We start from the raw sequence: 21,184 nt of genomic DNA on the forward strand, positions 1-21,184 counted from the left end.
ACGACACCAACCTTGCTCCAGCGGCGAATTCACAACACATGATTGGCACGATGTCTTCACAACACACCATATGATTGGCTCAATGTATTCACATCACACCACATGATTGGCTCAATGTATTCACACGTCGACGTTTTGCCGAGGAAGGGGAGGGATATGTGTAGACAACGGCCGTTACAAACTAACCCCATGCATTTCTATGGAGGATCTTTTGAGTGCTGTGTCTCCTCATTAGAAAATCTCTGGTTACGTTAAGAAGATCCCCATGGAGGAAGTAGCCACAAGTCCCGGGTGGTACATCCCTCATCATATGGTCCACCATAATGAGAAGAATAGAATCGTCTTCAACTGTTCCTTCTCTCACAAGGGCATCAGCTTGAACGATCACCTCCTTCCTGGACCTGTCTTGGGTGCTACACTGCTCGGTGTTCTCCTCTGCTTCCGTGAACATCCCTTTGTGATCAGTTCAGATATAAAGGGCATGTTCCATCAGGTCCGCCTTCTCCCAGAGGACCAGCCACTCCTTAGGTTCCTTTGGAGAGACATGAGGAGGAATGACCCCCCTGATATCTATCAGTGGCAAGTCCTGCCTTTCGGCACAACCTCAAGCCCCTGCTGTGCCACCTTTGCTCTCAAGAAACACGTGGCCAACCACACGGAGGCTGGAGACAAGTTGCGTACCTCAGTTGAACAGTGCTTCTATGTAGACAATTGTCTAGAGTCTAAGCGCTGCTGAGGAAGCAAGGCAACTGGTGGATGATCTTCACCATCTCCTTGCTGAAGGTGGGTTCGATTTGCAACAATTGGCCAGCAACTGCCCAAGCATTATCATCCCTCTGCCCTCAGAGTCCAGGTCTGAAAGTAGTGAACTCTGGTTCAACCAAGACACGACCGACCCAGAGGAGCACACTCTCGAACTGATATGGCATTGGCAGTTGGACACACTTGGCTGCAAGCATGGTCAGTTGGAGACTGACACTCAGCCCACAATGCGCAATATTTACAGGATCCTTGCCAAGCAGTATGATCCACTTGGCTTCATTGTGCTATTTACCACCAGGGCCAAGATCTTGGTACAGAGGCTCTGGGATCGGAAGCGTGAATGTGATGATCCGGATATACCTCATGACCTCCTTCAAGAATATGGCTCCGTTCCGTATCTTCACACTGAAGACAACAGTGGAAGCATCCAAGTTGCGTTCATTGCCGCACGCTCTAGAGTGGCTCCCAAATGGCAACTGTCTATTCCAAGGTTGGAGCTGTCTGCTGCCTTAACAGGTGCCCAGCTGGCATCAGTCTTGAAGAGAAAGCTAACCCTCAATGTTCACAGCTACAACTACTGGACAGATTCTATGACAATTCTTACCTGGTTGCAATCAGAATCTTGCAAATACAAAGTCTTTGTGGGTACTAGGATTGCAGAAATTCAGGAATTGTCTGATGCTGGAACCTGGCACTATGTTGACTCGCAAAGAAACCCTGCTGATGACATCACCAGGGGGAAGACTCTGACTCAGCTGGTAGAACACACCCATTGGTTTCAAGGCCCAGCCTTCCTTTAGCAGCCTGAGACCTATTGGCCTGAGAAGCCATCTGAAAGTTCAGCAGATTCTCCTGAGAAGCTGCGAAAGCAAACCTTTTGTGGAGCTACGGCTGTCAACAGTGGTTCACCCCAGCTTGATGTCAGTCAGTACAGCACATTCCAGGAACTCCTTGAAGCTGTAGCCTGTCCACTACACGGGGCGGCTTCAGAGACCCACAGCCTGTCAGCAGACGACCTCAGGAAAGCTGAGTTAGATATTCTTCGTCAGGCTCAGATTGAGAGTTTTCCAGATGACATGGCCAGGTTACAGGCGGCAAATCCAGTCTCCGCAAATAGTAGACTAGTCACACTAGCCCCTGAGCTTGACACCAATACCCAGCTCATTCGGGTTGGAGGCCGCCTACATAGATGTGATCAACTAGATCAGGTAGTGCAACACCCAATCGTGCTTGATCCTGCCCATCCCAATACAAAGTTGATCATCAAACGCTACGACAATGACCTACACCACCCCGGTCCAGAAGCAGAAATCAGGCGGCGCTTTTGGATCTTGAGAGGCGGGCAGGCAATTTGCAAATTCCAACACAGTTGCCCCGAGTGCCGTAAGTGGCGTGGAACACCTGACATCCCACGGATGGTTGATTTGCCCCCCTCCAGTCTAAGGCTCTACAAGCCAGCCTTTTACTCCACAGGAATAGACTGTTTTGGGCCAATTCAGATCAGAGTAGGGAGGCGCAATGAAAAGCGCTGGGGCATCTTGTACAAGTGCCTTACAACCAGAGCAGTCTACATAGACCTTCTTTCAAGCATTGACTCTGACTCCTTCCTCATGTCACTCCGTCGTTTCATGTCCAGGAGAGATAAGCCACATGAGATTCTTTGTGACAGAGGAACAAATTTCAGGGGTGATGATAAAGAACTGAAAGAGGCATTCCAGGCCCTCCAGTCCACCCTGAAAGAGCAGCTGACTGCCCAACAGATCAATTTCCGCTACAACCCACCAAGTGCTCCCCACTTTGGCGGCTTATGGGAATGGGAAATATGATCCATTAAGGCAGCATTGTACACAGTTCTTGGAGGACTGTGCCAGAAGAGGTGCTCAGGACAGTCTTGGTAGAGATTGAAGGCATACTTAATTCCAAACCTTAAGGTTACGTGTCCTCGGATGCCAGTACCTGCAAATGCTACAGACCCGACAGAAGTGGCAAAAGGAGAAAGAGAATCTGACCAATGGCACAGTGGTGATGATTGCGGACCCTCAGGCACCGAGAGCCCTCTGGCTTGTTGGAACCGTTAAGGCAGTCCATCCCGGCTCTGACGGAAGAGTGAGGACAGCTGAAGTGCTGGTCAGGGACCGTATCTACCTCCTCTCTACCGGTGGCCAGATTGATCAGTCTTCCTGTGCTTCCAAACGACCATGGATAGATGGACTTTCAGACTTTGCACAACAGATTTGGGGGCCAAAAGTCCATCAGCTGTGCTGTGTGTTGAGTCAGTTCTGTTGGCTTTGTTTTCTTGTTCCTGTACTTTTGTCAGGCATTGTTATTCTATTTCTGTGAATAGGTCCTATTATTATGTGATTAGGCACTTAGTTGGCCACCTATTGGTAGTATAAAGCCTGAAGCACAGTTTAGGACCCTCCTCTTCAGGGTCATTCCATAGATAGTAAAAGAAATAGACAAACAGACTCCGTCATTTTCAATGGGAGGCAAATTGAAAGATTTTTCCGTTGGTCCCCCCAGTACTGCGCAGACTCGCACTTAACTTTGTGACGTTAGCCATCGAACTGAATCTTGTAACTCATATGATAGATAGGCTACACAGAAATTCTCACACTTCCTTCGCCTTCAAAGTCATCAAAGTTAAACATGTATTTAAGTATTATTATTAATATCATCCTCACAAGTGATATCAAGTCGTGTTAATGTTGAAACTACCACACATGATCATCTTCAAAAACAGTCATGGTAAAACAAAACAAAAAAGTTATAGGCTAGAAGCTAATGTTCTTTCCACTTTTCCGACCTACGGTCAATCCATCGAAAACCTCTGAAATTATTATTGTTAGTGCTGTTTTTCATTAGGTTCACTTGCCTCTATGCAATGCTTTACCTTAACATACAATGGTATCGTAGGCTACATAGCTTCGTGAGTTTCCGTGCTGGCTGGACTGAGCTTCTTATCCAAACAATACGGTTATCTCCCTACGGTGCGTTAGCTTCCCTACAACCGGACATGCTATACATTCTTCTTACGGGGACCTACCGTTACATACGAGGTAGTCGAGTCTGTTTTGCCTTGTATTTTTTATGTAGATAATACAGAAGCTACAATGTTGGCACAGGATATATGCTATATGAAGTATGGTATTTCAAAAAAAATCCTAAAATGAATGGCTTCTATGGGGGTTAGCAGAGAAGTGGTCCCTCCAGCCTCCATTGATTTTCTACTTCCGGGAATTCGCCTGCCCCCTTGGGTCATTCCCACCAGTGAAGGGCAAGACTGTGCAGCAGCAGGTTGCCTCCACAGATCGTGTTAAGTTATTTGGTGTGCGTGCATCTAATGGTGAGTTGATACCAATAACTTGATGTATACTTCTAGCTCTCACATTACAGTTGTTTATTAGATAGATAGATAGATAGATAGATACTTTATTGATCCCCAAGGGGAAATTCATAAGTTTCACTGTCAAGTCAAGTCAGATTTATTTTTAAAGCGCATTTAACATGCACATAGTGCAATCCAAAGCGCTCCACAAACAAGACACATAACAAGACAAAATATGCCGGATGGAGCGGCGTAGTCGCCAGCGTACCCATGACATCAAGACAAGACAAATACATAATATTTAAAAAATAACAAATACAAAAAATGCCGGACGGAGCGGCGTAGTCGCCAGCGTACCCGTGACACCAAGACATACAAGACAGACAACAACAAAAATAAATAAACAAATAAAAAAAAGAAAATATTTTAAAAGGGGAAAAAGTGATGTTAAAATTAGTCCAATTTCCAAACTAGCTGAAAATGTCCAAGGGCAATGATGATCCATGAAAACTGCGCACAGAGCTGTGTCTTCACAACCGATGCAATGCCAACAAAGTTCTTTAGCAACTGACCAACCCGGTGAATTCACTGGCAGTCTGGAGATAACGTTAATGTTAGAAGCTAGGCCTGCTGGACTGCAGTCTGGAGATGATGGAAGCACAGTCCAAAGTACTGAGCGATTGTGTAGATCCGCAATTCTGTGACTTAGCTTATCCGCTACAGTGTGCTAGTTCATTAGTGCTAACGTTTATGCTAGATGCTAATACCTGCTAATTTGCTAGCTTTCTTATTTGTTTCATTGTTGATTGTTGTTCTTTTGTTGCTTTATTTTAGAACCACATACACACACACACATACACAATCTTATACATTCCATATCACCCCACACTCTCAGTCAACTGATCAATCGTTATTCTGTGTTGTGGGTGTGAAGCATTAAAAAAGAAAATAACTCTTTGAACAACAATCTGGTTTCCGTGTTCTTACTGGACACCCTGTAGAGGTTGCTACTGGAAACTAAGAACAACATCCCTCATCACCCAGAATCCTTGAAAGAATATAAAGTTATCAATTATTAAATTATTAATGATTAATTAATAACCCAATCTACATGGTAGAAAAGTTTGTTTACATAGGGATTTATCACTCTCAAACCCAAGCAGTGAAATAAGTCTTCGACAGACAGACAGAGGTGAACAAGAGCTCCATGTTCGATCAGACAGAGGTGAACAAGAGCTCCATGTTCTTTTTTTTAAAGAATATTCTTAAAAGCAGATAATTTTTATGAGAACCAAAACACAATTGATGAATGAGTATAAGTAAGTATAAGTATATATATACTCTTTTGATCCTGTGAGGGACATTTGGTCTCTGTATTTATCCCAATCCGTGAATTAGTGAAACACACTCTGCACACAGTGAACACACAGTGAGGTAAAGCACACACTAATCCCGACGCAGTGAGCTGCCTGCTACAACGCCGCTCGGGGAGCAGTGAGGGGTTAGGTGCCAACATGGTGCAGTGCTTCGTACCTAACCTGACTGCCATCACCGCTCAGTCGGGCTGATGCATGGACCGGTGCATGGTCTACTCTTGGACCACCATATTCAGTTTATTAACTTGCCGTGAATTATTACACAAAATGTTCATTAAATGCACAAAGAAGTATTCCTAGGTTAATGATTGATATGACTCATACAGTATGAAGGCTACAGTAGCCTAGCTAATGTTAACTAGCATTACCATTAGCATTCCCTGCAAAACTCTCAATAACTTTGTAGGTCTTGTCCCTCATGCTGGCCCTTAAAAAACCCACAAGCTGACTTTCGGGACCCAATATAAAGTGGCTTTCACCCCTTTGGATACTCACTAAAACATAATATATATCATACCTGTGTTGCAGCATGTAGGCTAATGCTAAAGGTTAGCCTGTCGGCTACCTGAAAAGTTTGAGTGTTTAAACTAACATTTGCAGTGGTCTATTTGATAGTGTATTGGCCCTGACTAAGTTGGTGTGCTGTATAAACCACAATCCTTGTTGACACAAGTACCAATGTTCGTCAAGAAAGTTTTTAATCACATTAAGATTTTCGGCATAGGCAGCAAAAGACTCCGCCATCTTTGTCAACAATTTTCGCTGAGAAAGTTTCAAATTTTACCATAACGGCCTTTCCACCAATCAGAGGCATCACTGTGGGATTGTGGGATTGTTCAGGATTGTGGGTAATGAAGTACTTATCCAACACATCGCGAATAAAAGACATTTATCTCAAAACAAGGTTAGTGCCCCATGAACTTTTGGCGTCTACATAAGCATATACTATCGCTTAGTCCAGCCATAGCTGGTTTGTCTACTATGTACAGTTACGTTTTTATGGCTTATACCCCAATTGTCAATGGAGAAATTGTATTGGATTCGTACTTCCGGCATCGGCTGTGGGCGGGACTGTGATGCTCTATAGGCTGCTGCCGGGGTGGGAGGTGTCTTTTAAAATCTTGATAGCTCTACTCCAACATCTCTTTTGATGGAGTTCGTCCAGGGATGGGAGAGCTGAACCGCAGCAACGCTCAGCAGCATGGATCACCCTTTGGAGGGCCTTTCCGTCCTTCTCATAGCTGTTGCCATACCACGCTGCCATACTCTGTGTCAGGATACTCTCCACAGTGGAGTAAAAAGATCTTAAAATGGCTGGGGAGGCTCCAAACTTCCTCAGCTGCCTTAGATGGTACAGGCACTGATTAGCCTTCTTGGCCGTAGTCTGGGTGTGAGCAGACCAAGTGAGATCCTTAGAGATGGTGACACCAAGATATTTAAAACAGCTCACACGTTCTACTGGGGCCCCGTTGATGTTGAGGGGAGCAGGGTGCTGACCCCTCCTGAAATCCACCACAAGCTCCTTTGTTTTGTTTATATTAAGTTGGAGGCAGTTAGTCTGCATTTCCTAATTTGGAAAAGTTCCTTGACTCTTACCTGGAAGACTGTTGATCCCAGATAATACTCTATGAGAATGCAGCCCAGACTCCAGACATCACAAGCTTGATTCCAGCCTAACTCTGCAATGACAAAGCAAGTAAACTATGATCCTGCCCTTCTTTAACATCAGTAGCCAGGGCCCAGTTTCCCGAAAGCATCGTAAGCCTAAGAGCATCGTAAAGTCCCTCTTACGATTTGCCGCCTGTTTCCCGAAACCATCGTAGCTTAAGAGCATCGTGAAAACACTCGTAGATCTACGAGTGCTCCAGAGTTCTCGTTACTGGCTAAGAGCGTCTTAACTCACAGGTACTTCTCACTGAGGTCACCAAGAGGACATACAGGGGAATTACAACTTAGAATACAATTATTGTATTATACAATTATTCAACTATGTTCCCATTCTTTATTGTATTTACTTGTGATGAATCAGATTTTAGCGTGCAAAATAGCATACATTTAATGGTCATAATAATGTGATTAAAAGCGGACAAAAATGCAATCAAGTTATGAAACGAGACTTTGCCAGAATTTGTGTAGGCTCTTTTGTTAGGTCTATGAGGTAAAAGCACAGAAAGGAACATGTGGTTTAGTCTGTGCTGCATCAAAATCTAGGCAAAGTCTATAGGCTTATATGTTATTTAAGTCTACACATTTCCTCACTTTCTTACTCTACCTCTTTCTTATCTTCAAACGTCTTCTTAAGTGACACAGACATAAACGGTGCAACAATCTAATCTTAAATAATTATTAATGTCTCTGTGTGGTATAGCCTACTTGGGATGCTTACATGCAGATGTCAATTGTTTTCTGTTTTCGAATTGATGTGAATTAATGTGTAGATCCGAAGTTTAAACAGTAGGCCTGTGACGTGCAGTCACCTGACATCACCATAAAATTAGAGGATATTTCAGAACTGTAGACAGCTCCCATGTCTTAAGGGCAGTGCACGCGCGTTCACGCTACGAGCATGTTCGGGAAACAGTCGGAAAAAACAAACGAACGATCGTAAGATGAATCATATAAAACCCTCGTAACTGTGTGTATCCATCGTTATCGGGAAACCGGGCCCAGTACAATTGCTTCCATCTGAGGTGGAGTGATGCTGCCCAAAGGGGATATTTAGTGGATTAATTAAAATTTTACATGGACATATTCGTATCATGAAAAACATTAGGTCCATACATTGTTTTAGGTGCAATATTCAAGACAAATGAACTACAACCTCATGAAGAAATAACAATGTGTGATGCAACGTTGATTTATTTATTTATATTGATCCTTTACAAGAAATTACTTTGTTATAGCAGCTATGCATCATCAGAGCACCACAACTGCATCCAACACACACTAACCTATGACCACTGCATCAAAGCATCAAAACACACTGCATTTAACACACACCACGTTCAACATTGCATGAAAGTACATTGATACAGAGCACAGGTAGTATAAGTATATATACTCTTTTGATCCCGTGAGGGAAATTTGGTCTCTGCATTTTATCCCAATCCGTGAATTAGTGAAACACACTCAGCACACAGTGAGGTGAAGCACACACTAATCCCGATGCAGTGATCTGCCTACTACAGCGGCGCTCGGGGAGCAGTGAGGGGCCTTGCTAAAGGGCACTTCAGCCATTCCTACTGGTCGGGGTTCAGCCGGCAACCCTCCGATTACAAAAATTTTAATTGGACTTTTAACACCATTGAAATATCGTCATGCCGTGGGTCACTGTTACTGTGACCTCACAAAAACAAACAGAGTCAATAAACAAAAGTATGTAGACTGCTGATATTTGTGTATAATTCCTGCTTTAGCATTGCAGCTGGCAGGGGTGAAATTTAATTGGTTGTTGAACTCAAATATCAACAACCTTTTGCCTCAATCAGGACTGTACATCAGGGATTGTACAAACAGGTCTGTATTTTACTATGGGTCCAACTGTAGCATCCTGCCACATAGTGCCTGCATGGATGGACATTCTTACACACATATAACATTCACAAGTGATGCCTATTCTTACATACACATATAACACATTCACAAGTGATGCCCATTCTTACATACATGGGCTCACCATCGCATTAATCATATGATTTTTAAATTGCCATCAAAGCTCCTTCTCAGTTGTTGGTTAACTTGACCTACTTTTGAACCACTTTGTTCGAGATGATCTCTTGGTCTCTCCATCATTCAAGCCCGTGACACTGTTGTGAAGAAGGTTGGTGGCTGGCACTTTTTCAGACTTATTTTGAGAAAAAAAAACCTTGTTTTATATTCGGGGATAACACGGTCTGCTTTAGCCTACATACATAGGCTTACCATTAACAGAACCGACAAGAACATCCTCTGCTTTGTTGCCTAGGCCTACCATTCAAATCAGGCGCGCCTGCAGGTGTATGTCCGTACGCACTGTGCGTACCATCAGGCTACTCAACAACAAGAGAAAATTTCCTGTGTGTGTGTGTTTTCACACCAAATTGGCCCACCATACCATCCCAACTATGGACAGTATCCCATTAGCTGCATGCCATCAGGCTACAATTTACAATTTTCTATTGAAGTTAGTGAACACGTTATCAAAATTAACGCGCACACATTTTGTTTGAGCAGGAGAGAGAGAATCCGCACGCAGGCACGCAACTAGGCTACTTGTTTTCTTTTACTCAGCTATCTATATATGGTTATCAGCGCACAATGTTGAGCTAATTCACTAACTCAATACTCATCATGGATTTCACAAGTTTAAACAACGAAAACAGAAAGGATGGATGCAGCAAAGCTAGAGGAGTTATTCCAGATGGGCAAGAACAAGGTAGGCAATTGCTTGTCAGAACGTTATACTGCATTAGACCGCTGTTTAAAGCCAGACGTCACGGTAAGCTAGAACAAAACTAAAGGTAACTTTAGCCTGTATAGGGCTGTATCAAGTTGTCCAAATGAATACGTCATTTAAGACGTTGTATTATTGCATGTGAATGTTGCTATGCTATGTAGGCTACTTTTTTGCTGACCAATGCACGGACCTAAAACCGGGAAATGGACAAGTATTTTCCACGCTTGAATTTTTTTTCCCCGGGGGGGTGGGGGGGTGGTAGTGATGGGTGTGCGTACCATAGCATTAATTCCTGCAGGCGCCCCTGATTCAAATAGATTATATTCAATGGCTTCCTGCATTCCAACTAGGAATACAATAACCTACAAGCAGCATAAAATAGTATAGGCAACCTATATTGCCCACTGTTAATGTTTTTCAACGTTTCACAACCACAGTAACTAGGCTATCAATCAACTACTGAAGCAACCACCAGAATACATAGCAAGTCCTTTACAAGACCTACACAACAGTTTTTGAACGAAGGTCCATCTACTTCAAACCATTCATTCATCCATTAAACTATATCTGTCTATCAACATCCATTAAACTGTCTACCTATAAACATCCATTTAACTATTTGTTTATCAACATTCATTAAACTATCTATCAACATCTATTAAACCATGTCAACCTAGCAACCACCATAACATCCAACATGATTACCCTAGCAACCACCATATGTGTCTTAGCAACAATCTCAATTACCCTAGCAACAAACTAGCAACCACCACTATGTCAACCTAGGAACCACCATAGCAACCAACATTATTACATTGTCTCCATCCATCTAGGCACTTTCCATCCTTTCTCTCCATCCATCTACTTTAAACTAGGGCTGTCACTTTACGTTCGAAAATCGATTGCACAATCGATTGGACCAAACAACACAAGTTTCGAAAACTAAAATAAGGAATCGATTTTAACCAAATATGTACACTATTAATTTTAAACGAATTAAACAAATAAAAAGGATAGATGTAACAAAATTCACAAACAAGAATATAAGAATATAAAATAATTCCGAAGTGCAGTAAGCATTGCGAAAGCTAAAAAGAAAATTCCCACCAATTTTACGCACCGGAAACAGCTGTTTCAATCAGCTGCTGTGCTGCTCGTGTTTTGCCAAAAAAAGGAGGACAACACGATCAACCTGTGCGACATGAGAGAGACGAGTGATAGGAGGAGTTCGATGTGGAAGTACTTCGGATTTTTGGTATATCAAACTATGGAGAAGAACAAAAGCGGTAGGCTATGCAAACTGTGCAAACGAGTTCTACTTAGGCGAAATTTGTTTGAAATTTCTAATCGTAAACACAGACACAGCTACGTTGAAGCCTGCAGCAGTACTGCAGGCACGAAACTTCATGCCAATAAATCATCAGAAATATTGCTGGCTTGCGTCTACAAGCGCCCTCTTTACGTTCGTCCTAATGCCTGTTAGTTGTTTGTGAATTGGCCTATATTTGCGTTGAAAATGGAAACGTCTTTAGACATGAAAAATCGATTTTACAATCGATTCAATGAAAACTTATGTCTCAAAAGTGACAGCCCTACTTTAAACCATGTATTAAACTATCTGTCTATCAACATAAATTAAACTGTTTGTCCAGTGGAATTCTACAACAATGCCCCAGATTCCTGGGAATTCTAAGAGAAAAAGGCAATTTGAGAAACATTTCAAATAACCAAGAATAACTAAAAATCTAATAGTCAGGTAGAATTTTGTGGAATTAGGGCATAAGTGTGACATATGGTACTAATGCAATTTTTTTGCATAAATTCGCTGAATTTCAGACAGCAATATTGTGAGGTACTAGTTAGCACATTAATTAAGTGTGCTTCCAACTTTAAAACGTCCGGTCAGTACCGGTGGAAGTTGGTCGCAAAGATGACGTCAGGTGGGCGTGTCGTTCGTCCACCATATTGGGTTGAACAGAAAGCGAAACTAAATTTTCACAGGTCACAAATTTGGAACGCCACGAAACTTGACGTACATTATCCTTGGACCAAGCCTCACAAAAGTTACCGGAAGGATTTTTGATTTTCGAAAGCGTTTGCCCGTCACAGCCAAACAAAATCCGCGGCGAAGCTCAGAAACAGGAAGTCGTCCATATCTCAGGAACACTGTCACATATCGATACCAAATTTTGTATATGAACTCCATGGACTCCAATGTGAGGGTGCATAAGCTAAAAAAAAAAAAAGAAATATTCCAAAAGATACCATCATTTTGCAAACCACCCACAGGTATTTGGTATCTCTCACCATTCACCTTTTCACCATTCACCTTCTATCACAATGCCTTCCAAGTATGCTCAATGCCTCTGGGCAGTCACAATGTCTCTGGGCAACCTTGCCCACTCATGAAATCCTTGCTCTGCCATGGAATAGTATGGACTTACAAACTGAAATAGCAAGGAGAACAGTAGCTATATATAGCTTACATAATAGAGTTGTTTTCACATTGATGGTATTCAAATTAAATTTTTCATTATTGTTAAATATCATGATGGGAGAGTATTATTAAAAATGTTACAAGTATGCAAATTCATATGTTTACGGGAAATTAGGTTTTACTGTGTTGTTTTTTTGTAAAGACATGCAAGGCATTCTGGGCCGTAATAAACAGTGGTCGGCAGCACTCCATAGGCTACATATTAATATGAATAGGTGTTTCTGTAAACCTAGGGACAATAAACAGCTATCTCTGTTACAAAAACGAGCTGGTAATCACTCATTGAAGAGGGAACTATGATAAAACGATTGTTTTCCTAAAAGCATGGTGTTGACAAAAGAATAAGCAGGAAATGCCACGTTAATCTTAAATAGTCTACATGAACGCTAGGTGGCAACGTTGTATTACATTTCACTAAATGCGGTGGAATTAGCGTGAGCTTCACAAGGAAGGAAGGTGCAAATATTATGTAATTTATCATGGGAAATTATTGGAAATGTTATTTCTTGTTTATTCTAATTGCAAACCACACACATCCATTCGTAATCACACGTACACATTTAATACTGGAAGACTGTCATTTCGTTTATTTGATGTTGCTTAGCAACGGGGACAGACTTCAGAGCAAAGATTCTAGAACAGAGCTTCAGAGAGACACGTTTTGAGTTCGTGGCCAAGAAGGCTAAAATATCGGTTTCCATGTGTATGTGCTGGATGGTGTGCTTCCTTTATGAAAGTAAGTGTTTTATACAGTTAACGTTAAGCGGAGATTTCATTCATTTCTTGTGTGGCTAGAAGCTAGCTAGCTAGGTCATAGGGAGGAGATGTTGCTGTAACGTTATGAGATTTATGTTGCTTAGCGTAATGCCATGGTCATTTGATATGAGATGATTGTACTCGTAACTTCGTCACTCTTAACTTTAGAACTCCTATTTTTTTTTTACTAGGAGTAATTCAGGAAGCATTTTAGCCCTAAAAGTAGCGCCTGAGTCTGTGACAGCTTAAGCGAGGACTCCTAATAAGACCGATTCACAAACAATGTTTTGTGGTGGCATTTCACGTCGCGATGTTTTGAAATGCGTCTATCAATCACGAGGGAACACTTTTGCATTGTAGGCATAACTAAGGGATGCAGTAACACCACCAACAACAACCAAAACTAGCCTACTCATTGTTTACATGTACATTAAATGTAACGTTTCATTGTGAATCAAATTAAAAGATTCTCCTCTTTGCAAATGTTGGCATAGGCATATGGTGACAGATTAATTTAATAATGTTGCTGCGTGAATCACGGTAAGCGCGAATGAAGTGGCCACTTCTTAATAGGAGTCACTGTATGGAAGTAGGCTAAGTAAAATAGAGATGTTTAAAATAAGATAAAGTTAGGATATGCCCGCTTGACAACGGCAGAGATAACTGGCCTTTGGCCATAGCAACCCTCCATTTAGAACGACTGGCCTTCATAGCAACCAAGGATCTTAGCTGTGATTCATGTAGCTACAGTATGCATACAATGTGATGCAAAGTATAGAAAGGTGATGAAATATACAGAGACAGGTCAAGAAATATAGTGCAATGTAGACAGTAGTATACAGTTGATGTACAGAAGGTGGTTTAGAGTAATATGAATTAAATATAAATATGTGCAGTGTATTAGCAGTTATCTCATACAATAAGTAGAATAATGTATGTAGTAGTAACATTATAATAGTAGAAATAATAATATAGATATATGCAGTGTATTAACAGAATATAATAAAACAGAATAAATATGGATATTCAATATGACAAATATATAACAGATATGTACATAACATACAGCTATGTGCAGTGTGGAAACAGTGTCATTGTAGTGCAGAAACAACATTAGAGTAGTAAGAATAAGTTTATGTGCAGGATGAATAGTATAAAGATCAGTAGAATAACTGTATGAATGTAATTACAGTAGGCCTATGTACAGTCGTATGCATAAGTTTGGGCAGCCCTTACGAAAACCACTGCATCAGTTTGTCACTTGCTGAGCTTTTGAAGCAGCAACTTCATTTTAACATATGTTATACCTTATGGTAACAGAAACATCTCAGTAGTGAAATAACTTTTATTGGTCCAACAGAAACATGTTTATGTGCATTTAAAGAAAAATAGGCATGTGCATAAATTTGGGCACCCCTAAGAAATAATTCCATTAATATTTAGTATTGCCTCCTTTTGCTGCAATAACGGCCTGTAGACGCCTCCTGTAGCCAAGGACAAGTCCCTTAAGTCTGGCAGGTGGTATTTTGGCCCATTCCTCCACACAAAACGCCTCCAGTTCAGTCTGGTTTATTGGCCTCCGTGTGTGGACAGCCTTCTTCAAATACATCCATACATTTTCAATGATGTTAAGGTCTGGGGACTGGGATGGCCATTCCAGAACATTGTACCTGTGCTTCTGCATGAATTCCTTGGTGGATTTTGAACGGTGCTTAGGATAATTGTCCTGCTGAAAGATCCAACCCCGGCGTAGCTTCAACTTTGTGACTGACTCTTGAACATTCTTGTCAAGAATCTCCTGATACTGTAAGGAATTCATGTGGCCCTCAACTTTAACAAGTTTTCCAGTACCTGTGCTAGCCACACAGCCCCATAACATGATGGATCCTCCACCAAACGTTACAGTGGGCAACAAGTTCTTTTCATGGAATGCAGTGTGTTTTTTCCGCCATGCATACCTGTTCGTGTTATGACCAAATAACTCAATCTTGGTCTCATCTGACCACAGTATTTTGTTCCAAAATGCTTCTGGCTTGTCCAGATGTGCTTTTGCATACCTCATGCGACTCTTCTTGTGACGAACACTCAGGAAAGGCTTTTTGCACATCACCCTTCCAATTAGCTCTTCCTGGTGCAAAGTACGCTGGATTGTGGAACGGTGAACAACTACACCATCAGCAGCCAGATGTTGTTGTAGTTCTCTGGAGGTGGTCTGTGGCTTCTCTGTGACTATTTTAACCATCCTTCGCCTGTGCCTTTCCGCTATTTTTGTCGGCCTACCACATCTTTCCTTCACACGGACTGTTCCTGTGGCCTTCCATTTCACAACTACATTTCTGACTGTGGAGACAGACAGTCTAAACCTGTCAGATAATTTTTTGTACCCTTCTCCTAATTCATAATGTTGGATTATCTTAGCTTTCAGGTCAGTGGAGAGTTGTTTTGAGGTCCCCATGTTGCCACTCTTTAAGAAAGAACCTAGGACAAGCACAGCCAGCTATTACCTATGTTAAATAGCCTTTTTCATGATTAGTTCCATCTGTCTTTGTAATTGAAGGTCTAAAGAGCTATTCAAAGCAGTTTTGTGCTGCAACCTGTCAGCTACAAATCCGTACAGGTCTTGAAATGAATGCTATTAAAAGGGTGCCCAAACTTTTGCACATCCCATTTTTTGCATTTTATTTTATTATAATAAAACTATGTAATGCTACTCTAAGAATTTTGGTCTGGAAAACACTCAAACGTCTACATCTTTGTAGGAAAACAAATCTTGTTGCTGTGATCTATTATAAAGGAAGAGCAAATTGTCATGAAATCTCAGAGGGGTGCCCAAACTTTTGCATACGACTGCACATTTGTAAATAAATAGAAAACTATGGGTGAGAGGGATAAATTAATTTTATTTAATCGTAAAAGTAAATTGCATTCAATTAAATTGCAATTAAAAATCTTTCCAGTAGGCTTTAATGTCACGCAAAAAGTACAACCAAAGCTGAGCTTGATCAACTAGAACGTCTAAAGAACCAGAACTTGAGTGTAGTTTTTTGCTGGGTCCCAGGCCATGTTGGTCTGAGGGGAAATGAGAAAGCGGACAGTGCTGCTAAGCAAGCCCTCAATAAAGAGGAAGTCACAGAATGTCAAATCCCTGCCCCAGACCTTAAACCTATACTGAACTCTTACATCTCAGATAAGTGGCAATCTGAATGGGATTAATGTACCAACAACAAGCAAGGAATGTGAATTTTGGCACATTTTCATGATCCACTGGATCGTTATGGGCCACACAAAATACATTATTACATTACATTATTACATTACATTACATTTGGCTGACACATTTTTAGCCAAAGCGACTTACAACATGGTAAACAGTTTTAGAGCAATTCTCAACAATTTTAGGACAATTTAAAAAACATTAGAGTACAGTAAGAATAAGTGCATCAGTGAGTGCTGTTTTTAACAGTTACTTGTCAGTTTAAGACGGCTGGTGAGTGCTAGGATCAGTAATCAGTAAATACGGTGTTGCTAAAATTACTCCTATTGTGGCTATTAGAGACATGCGTTCATGAGTATCCAGCTACATTCAGTGAGTTAAGTAAAATACATTCACACACAAAAAAAAAACCCATCACTAATGTTGTGGACATTCCTTTATTCTGAGATACATCAATAGGCTCTCAAAACAATCCCAAACAGACATAAGGTCTTTATAGAGCAAATCCATATAGATTATTTGTCAAATAAACCAGTAAAACAGAATTAGGGGATGGAATATATAACATTAACACTCATAGCTCATATTTCTAAAATAAATCAGTGAAAAAGTATCCTGACAAACAAGCAGCATTTTAATGCCTTAGTCATATTTCATAATTTCAAATTTTTCTCTAGGTTACCTGATAGCCCAGTTTGAGAGGTGCAAGACGCGTGACATTATTTATTTTTGCAGCCAATCACTGCTGTTGTTTTATTTTATTGATTTGATTTTAGTCATAGAAGCTAAATTCAAAGGCAGGCCACAGGTAAAAGCCAACGAACCGCATTCACCCCACAAGGCAATAGTTGAATAGAGCTTTTGAGGTATTGCCACTGCTCCAACACTGAAAGGCACTGTTAGAATGCTTTGATCAAGCCAGGTTCAGCATAGCGTATGTCACTGTCTGCTCATGTTGGTGACCGGACCAGGGCAAGCACACTTTTGCAGTTCCCGCCGGAAATGCAGTCTAGTTATAACTGTCCTTGGATTTCCCCACAGAATTACAGACTACTCACTACTAGTAGCCTATAAATGTTGTGAACCACCCCCCCCCCCCCCCAAAAAAAATACCAATATACAAAAATATACCAATTATTTTGCTGTCCAACAACCTGTGCTCCAAACCATTTCAAGAGAACTCATAAGTTTAATCGCTTCAACCCCAGGCCCTACCTCCTTCTCCCCCCTTTCGGACATAGTGGGATATTACAATAACTGTCTGTCTACTGCACTTGATGCCCTAGCCCCTGTGAAAACCCAAGACTGTCTCCTTTGCCCATACTGCCCCATGGTAAACACCTGAGCTACGACAGCTTAAGGCAGCAGGACTGCGCCTGGAGAGGCTTAGCAGTAAAACTGGATTTACTGTTCATAAACAAATGTACTCTAATCACATACTCCACTATAAGGATATGCTGTCAATGGTGAAAAACTCCTGCTTTTCAAATTTGATCAGTACTGGTGAAGGGAATACAAGGAGACTCTTCTCCACTGTAAAACATCTACTAAAACCAGAATCCAGAATCCAACTTCAACAACAACCTCTCTGATGGTCACTGCTCTGCTTTTTTGAAGTTTTTTAAATTCTAAAATGACCAACATCCATGAACAGCTGGCCACTGTAAACATCACCCAGGCCGAACTGCTAGCAGTAAGTGTCACAAAACTATCTTCACCAACTGTTTTATGTGACTTCAGTCTTCCAACTGAACACTACATTTTTAAACTTATCACTGGGGGAAGCCGTGGCCTACTGGTTAACGCTTTGGACTTGTTACCGGAGGGTTGCCAGTCGAACCCCGACCAGTAGGAAGGGCTGAAGTGCCCTTGAGCAAGGCACCTAACCCCTCACTGCTCCCCGAGCGCCGCTGTAGCAGGCAGCTCACTGCGCCGGGATTAGTGTGTGCTTCACCTCACTGTGTGTTCACTGTGTGCTGAGTGTGTTTCACTAATTCACGGATTGGGATAAATGCAGAGACCAAATTTCCCTCACGGGATCAAAAGAATATAATTACTTATACTTATAAATCAAATTCCTCCACATGTCATCTGGATCACATCCCCACTTCCCTAGTCAATGCATGCTTGTCTTCCTTATTACCTCTGATAACCTTCATCATCATGTCCTCTTTGTCAACTACTGTAGCACAGTTCTCTCTTCACTGAAAGTTGCCACTATTAGACCTCTGAAGAGACCTGGTCTTGACTGTAACGATTTCAATAATTATCGTCCTATATCTAACCTGCCAAATTTCCAAAATAATGGAGAAGATAGTTGATAGATAGATAGATAAATACTTTATTGATCCCCAAGGGGAAATTCAAGGTCTCAGTAGCATACAGACATCACACACAACATGCACTTACAGCAGAAAAAGTAATATAAGTATATAAATATAAAAAACTCTGCACAATAGAGACAGTAGAAGATAAAAAAAAATACTAAATATACTAAAAAAAACGAATCAAATATCCACATGTGTGCTTAAGGATGATCAAGCATGAGGCGCTTGCAGGGATAGGGCAGGGACTGAGCCTGTAGTTCCATATGCATGGTAAGGTGCTCTATGAGAGTGAGGTCCAGATGCACCAACGCTTTTGCACCCACTTTAGGCGTATGTGTTTCGCAACGTGCGTGTAAAATCATTGCGAGGTACAGTGGGCAGTGCTTCGACTTGGCCAGCTTCACTCGCGGTCCGCGCGCGGGATCACGCGGTATCACGCAGTATCACGCGACTTTAATTTGTATTTTTCCAGTGACGCTTCAACGACGCTGCAACAACCCAAACAACCGGTAGATGTCTCAAGTGAGCAGGGTGTCTCGTAAAAAGAAATGGAGCTTAAAAAACCCTACACAGACTTCACTACAGACTTTATCTGACTGGTTTAGAAATAATTTAATAGCCAGAAATATGCCTGCCCTGCCCTAATAAAGAAATATTTGGTAACTGCGAGTGAATCCCGTTTGCAGCCGAACAAGAAACGCAGGACAAATTAAAAATTCTGGTTTTCTCCGAGTGCAAAGATGATAGACAGACATCTTTTGGACAAAATATAGAGCATATTAACCTCCGTTGCTCAGCCAAATGCCTTCCTGTTACGTCCTGTTATCACGGAGTTACAGGCGATAAACGATTTTTGATGGTTACAAGTTTACTTCATTAGCGGTTTATTTTTTTGATTATTAAAGATTAATAAAAATTATTCATTTAAAGGTTTGACTTTGTGCTTATTCAGTAGAGCATTTAGTGCTCTTCCCAATCCCAGATGTTCACATTGCATGTTTGTTTGTAATGGATTCAACCGCGAGATAGGCTACGCGTTTGATGGCAATGAGTTGTTAACAGACATGAACCAAGACATAAAGCCCAGCAGCAATCTAGGGACTGTTTGTTATTTATTGAAGGGGCCACCGGAGGAATTTTGAGTGCTTCAGTCAAAAGTTGCATGACCCTCCCTTGCCTGCTAGAAATTGTTCAATGACCCTCTGACAGAATTGTTAAAAAAGACATGACCCTCCCCTGCCAATTGTCGCTGTCTTCCGCCCACGCTGCTTTGCGCCACAGCCACACACACTGTGATAACGTTCTTAAATCAATCTTTCCCGTGAGCTTGCATGCTACCAGTCCTTCCTTTTCAAATGTGTTGCGCCTGTTTGCACAATTTCACAAATAATCATATGTGAATAATAATATGACAAATAATCCCTGTGCACGGGGACCGAAACAATGCATGCCAACTTTTTCCGTGTTTATCACGTATTTTAACTTTCCCCCGCTGTCTTGCCGTTTTAATGTTTTCCCGTAGAATATCCCATATTTTAATACTCTCATAACAGCCCTGCCATCGGGCCTGTCTCTGTGTTGCCCTGTTGCTACCTTGCCCTTCCAACGAAACAGATGTCTTCAAATCATCGTTTTCCTTGCTTGAAGGCAAACTTAGAGTGATGTTAACCTATTTAAGTTTAACGGCGTGATTGTCGTGAGAGCACGATTCATTGGCGCTTGCATGTTCGGCCTTATGTCTACGTGCGCACCTGAGGCTACTCAGCTACTAGAGAAAGAATTTACCCTGTTTGTATGTTCACTCCAAGTTGGCCTACCATAACTTACCAACTCTGCACTGTAGACCCTAATTGGCTATTTATATTTTTCTGTGAAATAAGCAAATGTATTTGTTCAACTTTATGAAGCAGAATTACGCACTACGCTACTTGGAACATAACACATTTGACAAAGGAAAGATGTATGTTATAGTGACAAAATGTCCACAGCTCTGACAAAGCCGAAATTACTCCTTTTGAAACAATGAGTGCGCGCATTTGTATGGTTATATTGCTTGACAGGGGGGGATCCCAAGCAGCTTTCAGCCATAAGGCTACTTTGAGAACATTTCCTAATTCACCCGACACTAATATTCAAAATGTTGAAAACTATTTCGGCATAGCCTATAAGCAGTTTAATTAAATGTAATGTTAGTTGTAAACAAACGGGCTACTTGGTGAGGCTTGGCCTCACAGATGTGCTCGTGCCTTAGATGGCAAGAAAAATCTTCACGATATAGGCCTATTAACTGACCACCCGATTCACGTTGACTGGGGGGCAGGGGGGGGCATCAGACATTTGTGCCCAGTTAATCCGGCCCTGCCCCCAACAAATCACATCTTCCCACCAGCTGTGACAGCTTAAAAGAAGTCGAGAGGACTCCTAACTCACAGACCTATTCACAAACCGGTTTTGTGGCATTTCGCCTGTTTTGAAATCCTATGCGGCTA

The 21,184-nt window shown here is 41.6% G+C and overlaps 1 protein-coding gene across 2 annotated transcripts in view; it reads right to left on the reverse strand.

Moving 5' to 3' along the window:
- Positions 1–21,184, reverse strand: part of LOC143132827 (dual specificity protein kinase CLK4-like) — a 125,743-nt gene that overhangs the window by 19,539 nt on the left and 85,020 nt on the right. For both annotated transcript variants that reach the window (XM_076292636.1, XM_076292635.1), the window contains one exon: positions 7,063–7,145. In XM_076292636.1, the coding sequence (XP_076148751.1) occupies positions 7,063–7,145 (83 nt within the window). The remainder of the gene's footprint in view (positions 1–7,062; positions 7,146–21,184) is intronic.

This window comes from Alosa pseudoharengus, unplaced genomic scaffold (genome assembly GCF_046254945.1).
Source record: "Alosa pseudoharengus isolate Yale_2024_CS ecotype anadromous, Long Island Sound unplaced genomic scaffold, YU_APseudo_1.1 YU_APseudo_1.1_scf_19, whole genome shotgun sequence".
Taxonomy (NCBI): domain Eukaryota; kingdom Metazoa; phylum Chordata; class Actinopteri; order Clupeiformes; family Clupeidae; genus Alosa; species Alosa pseudoharengus.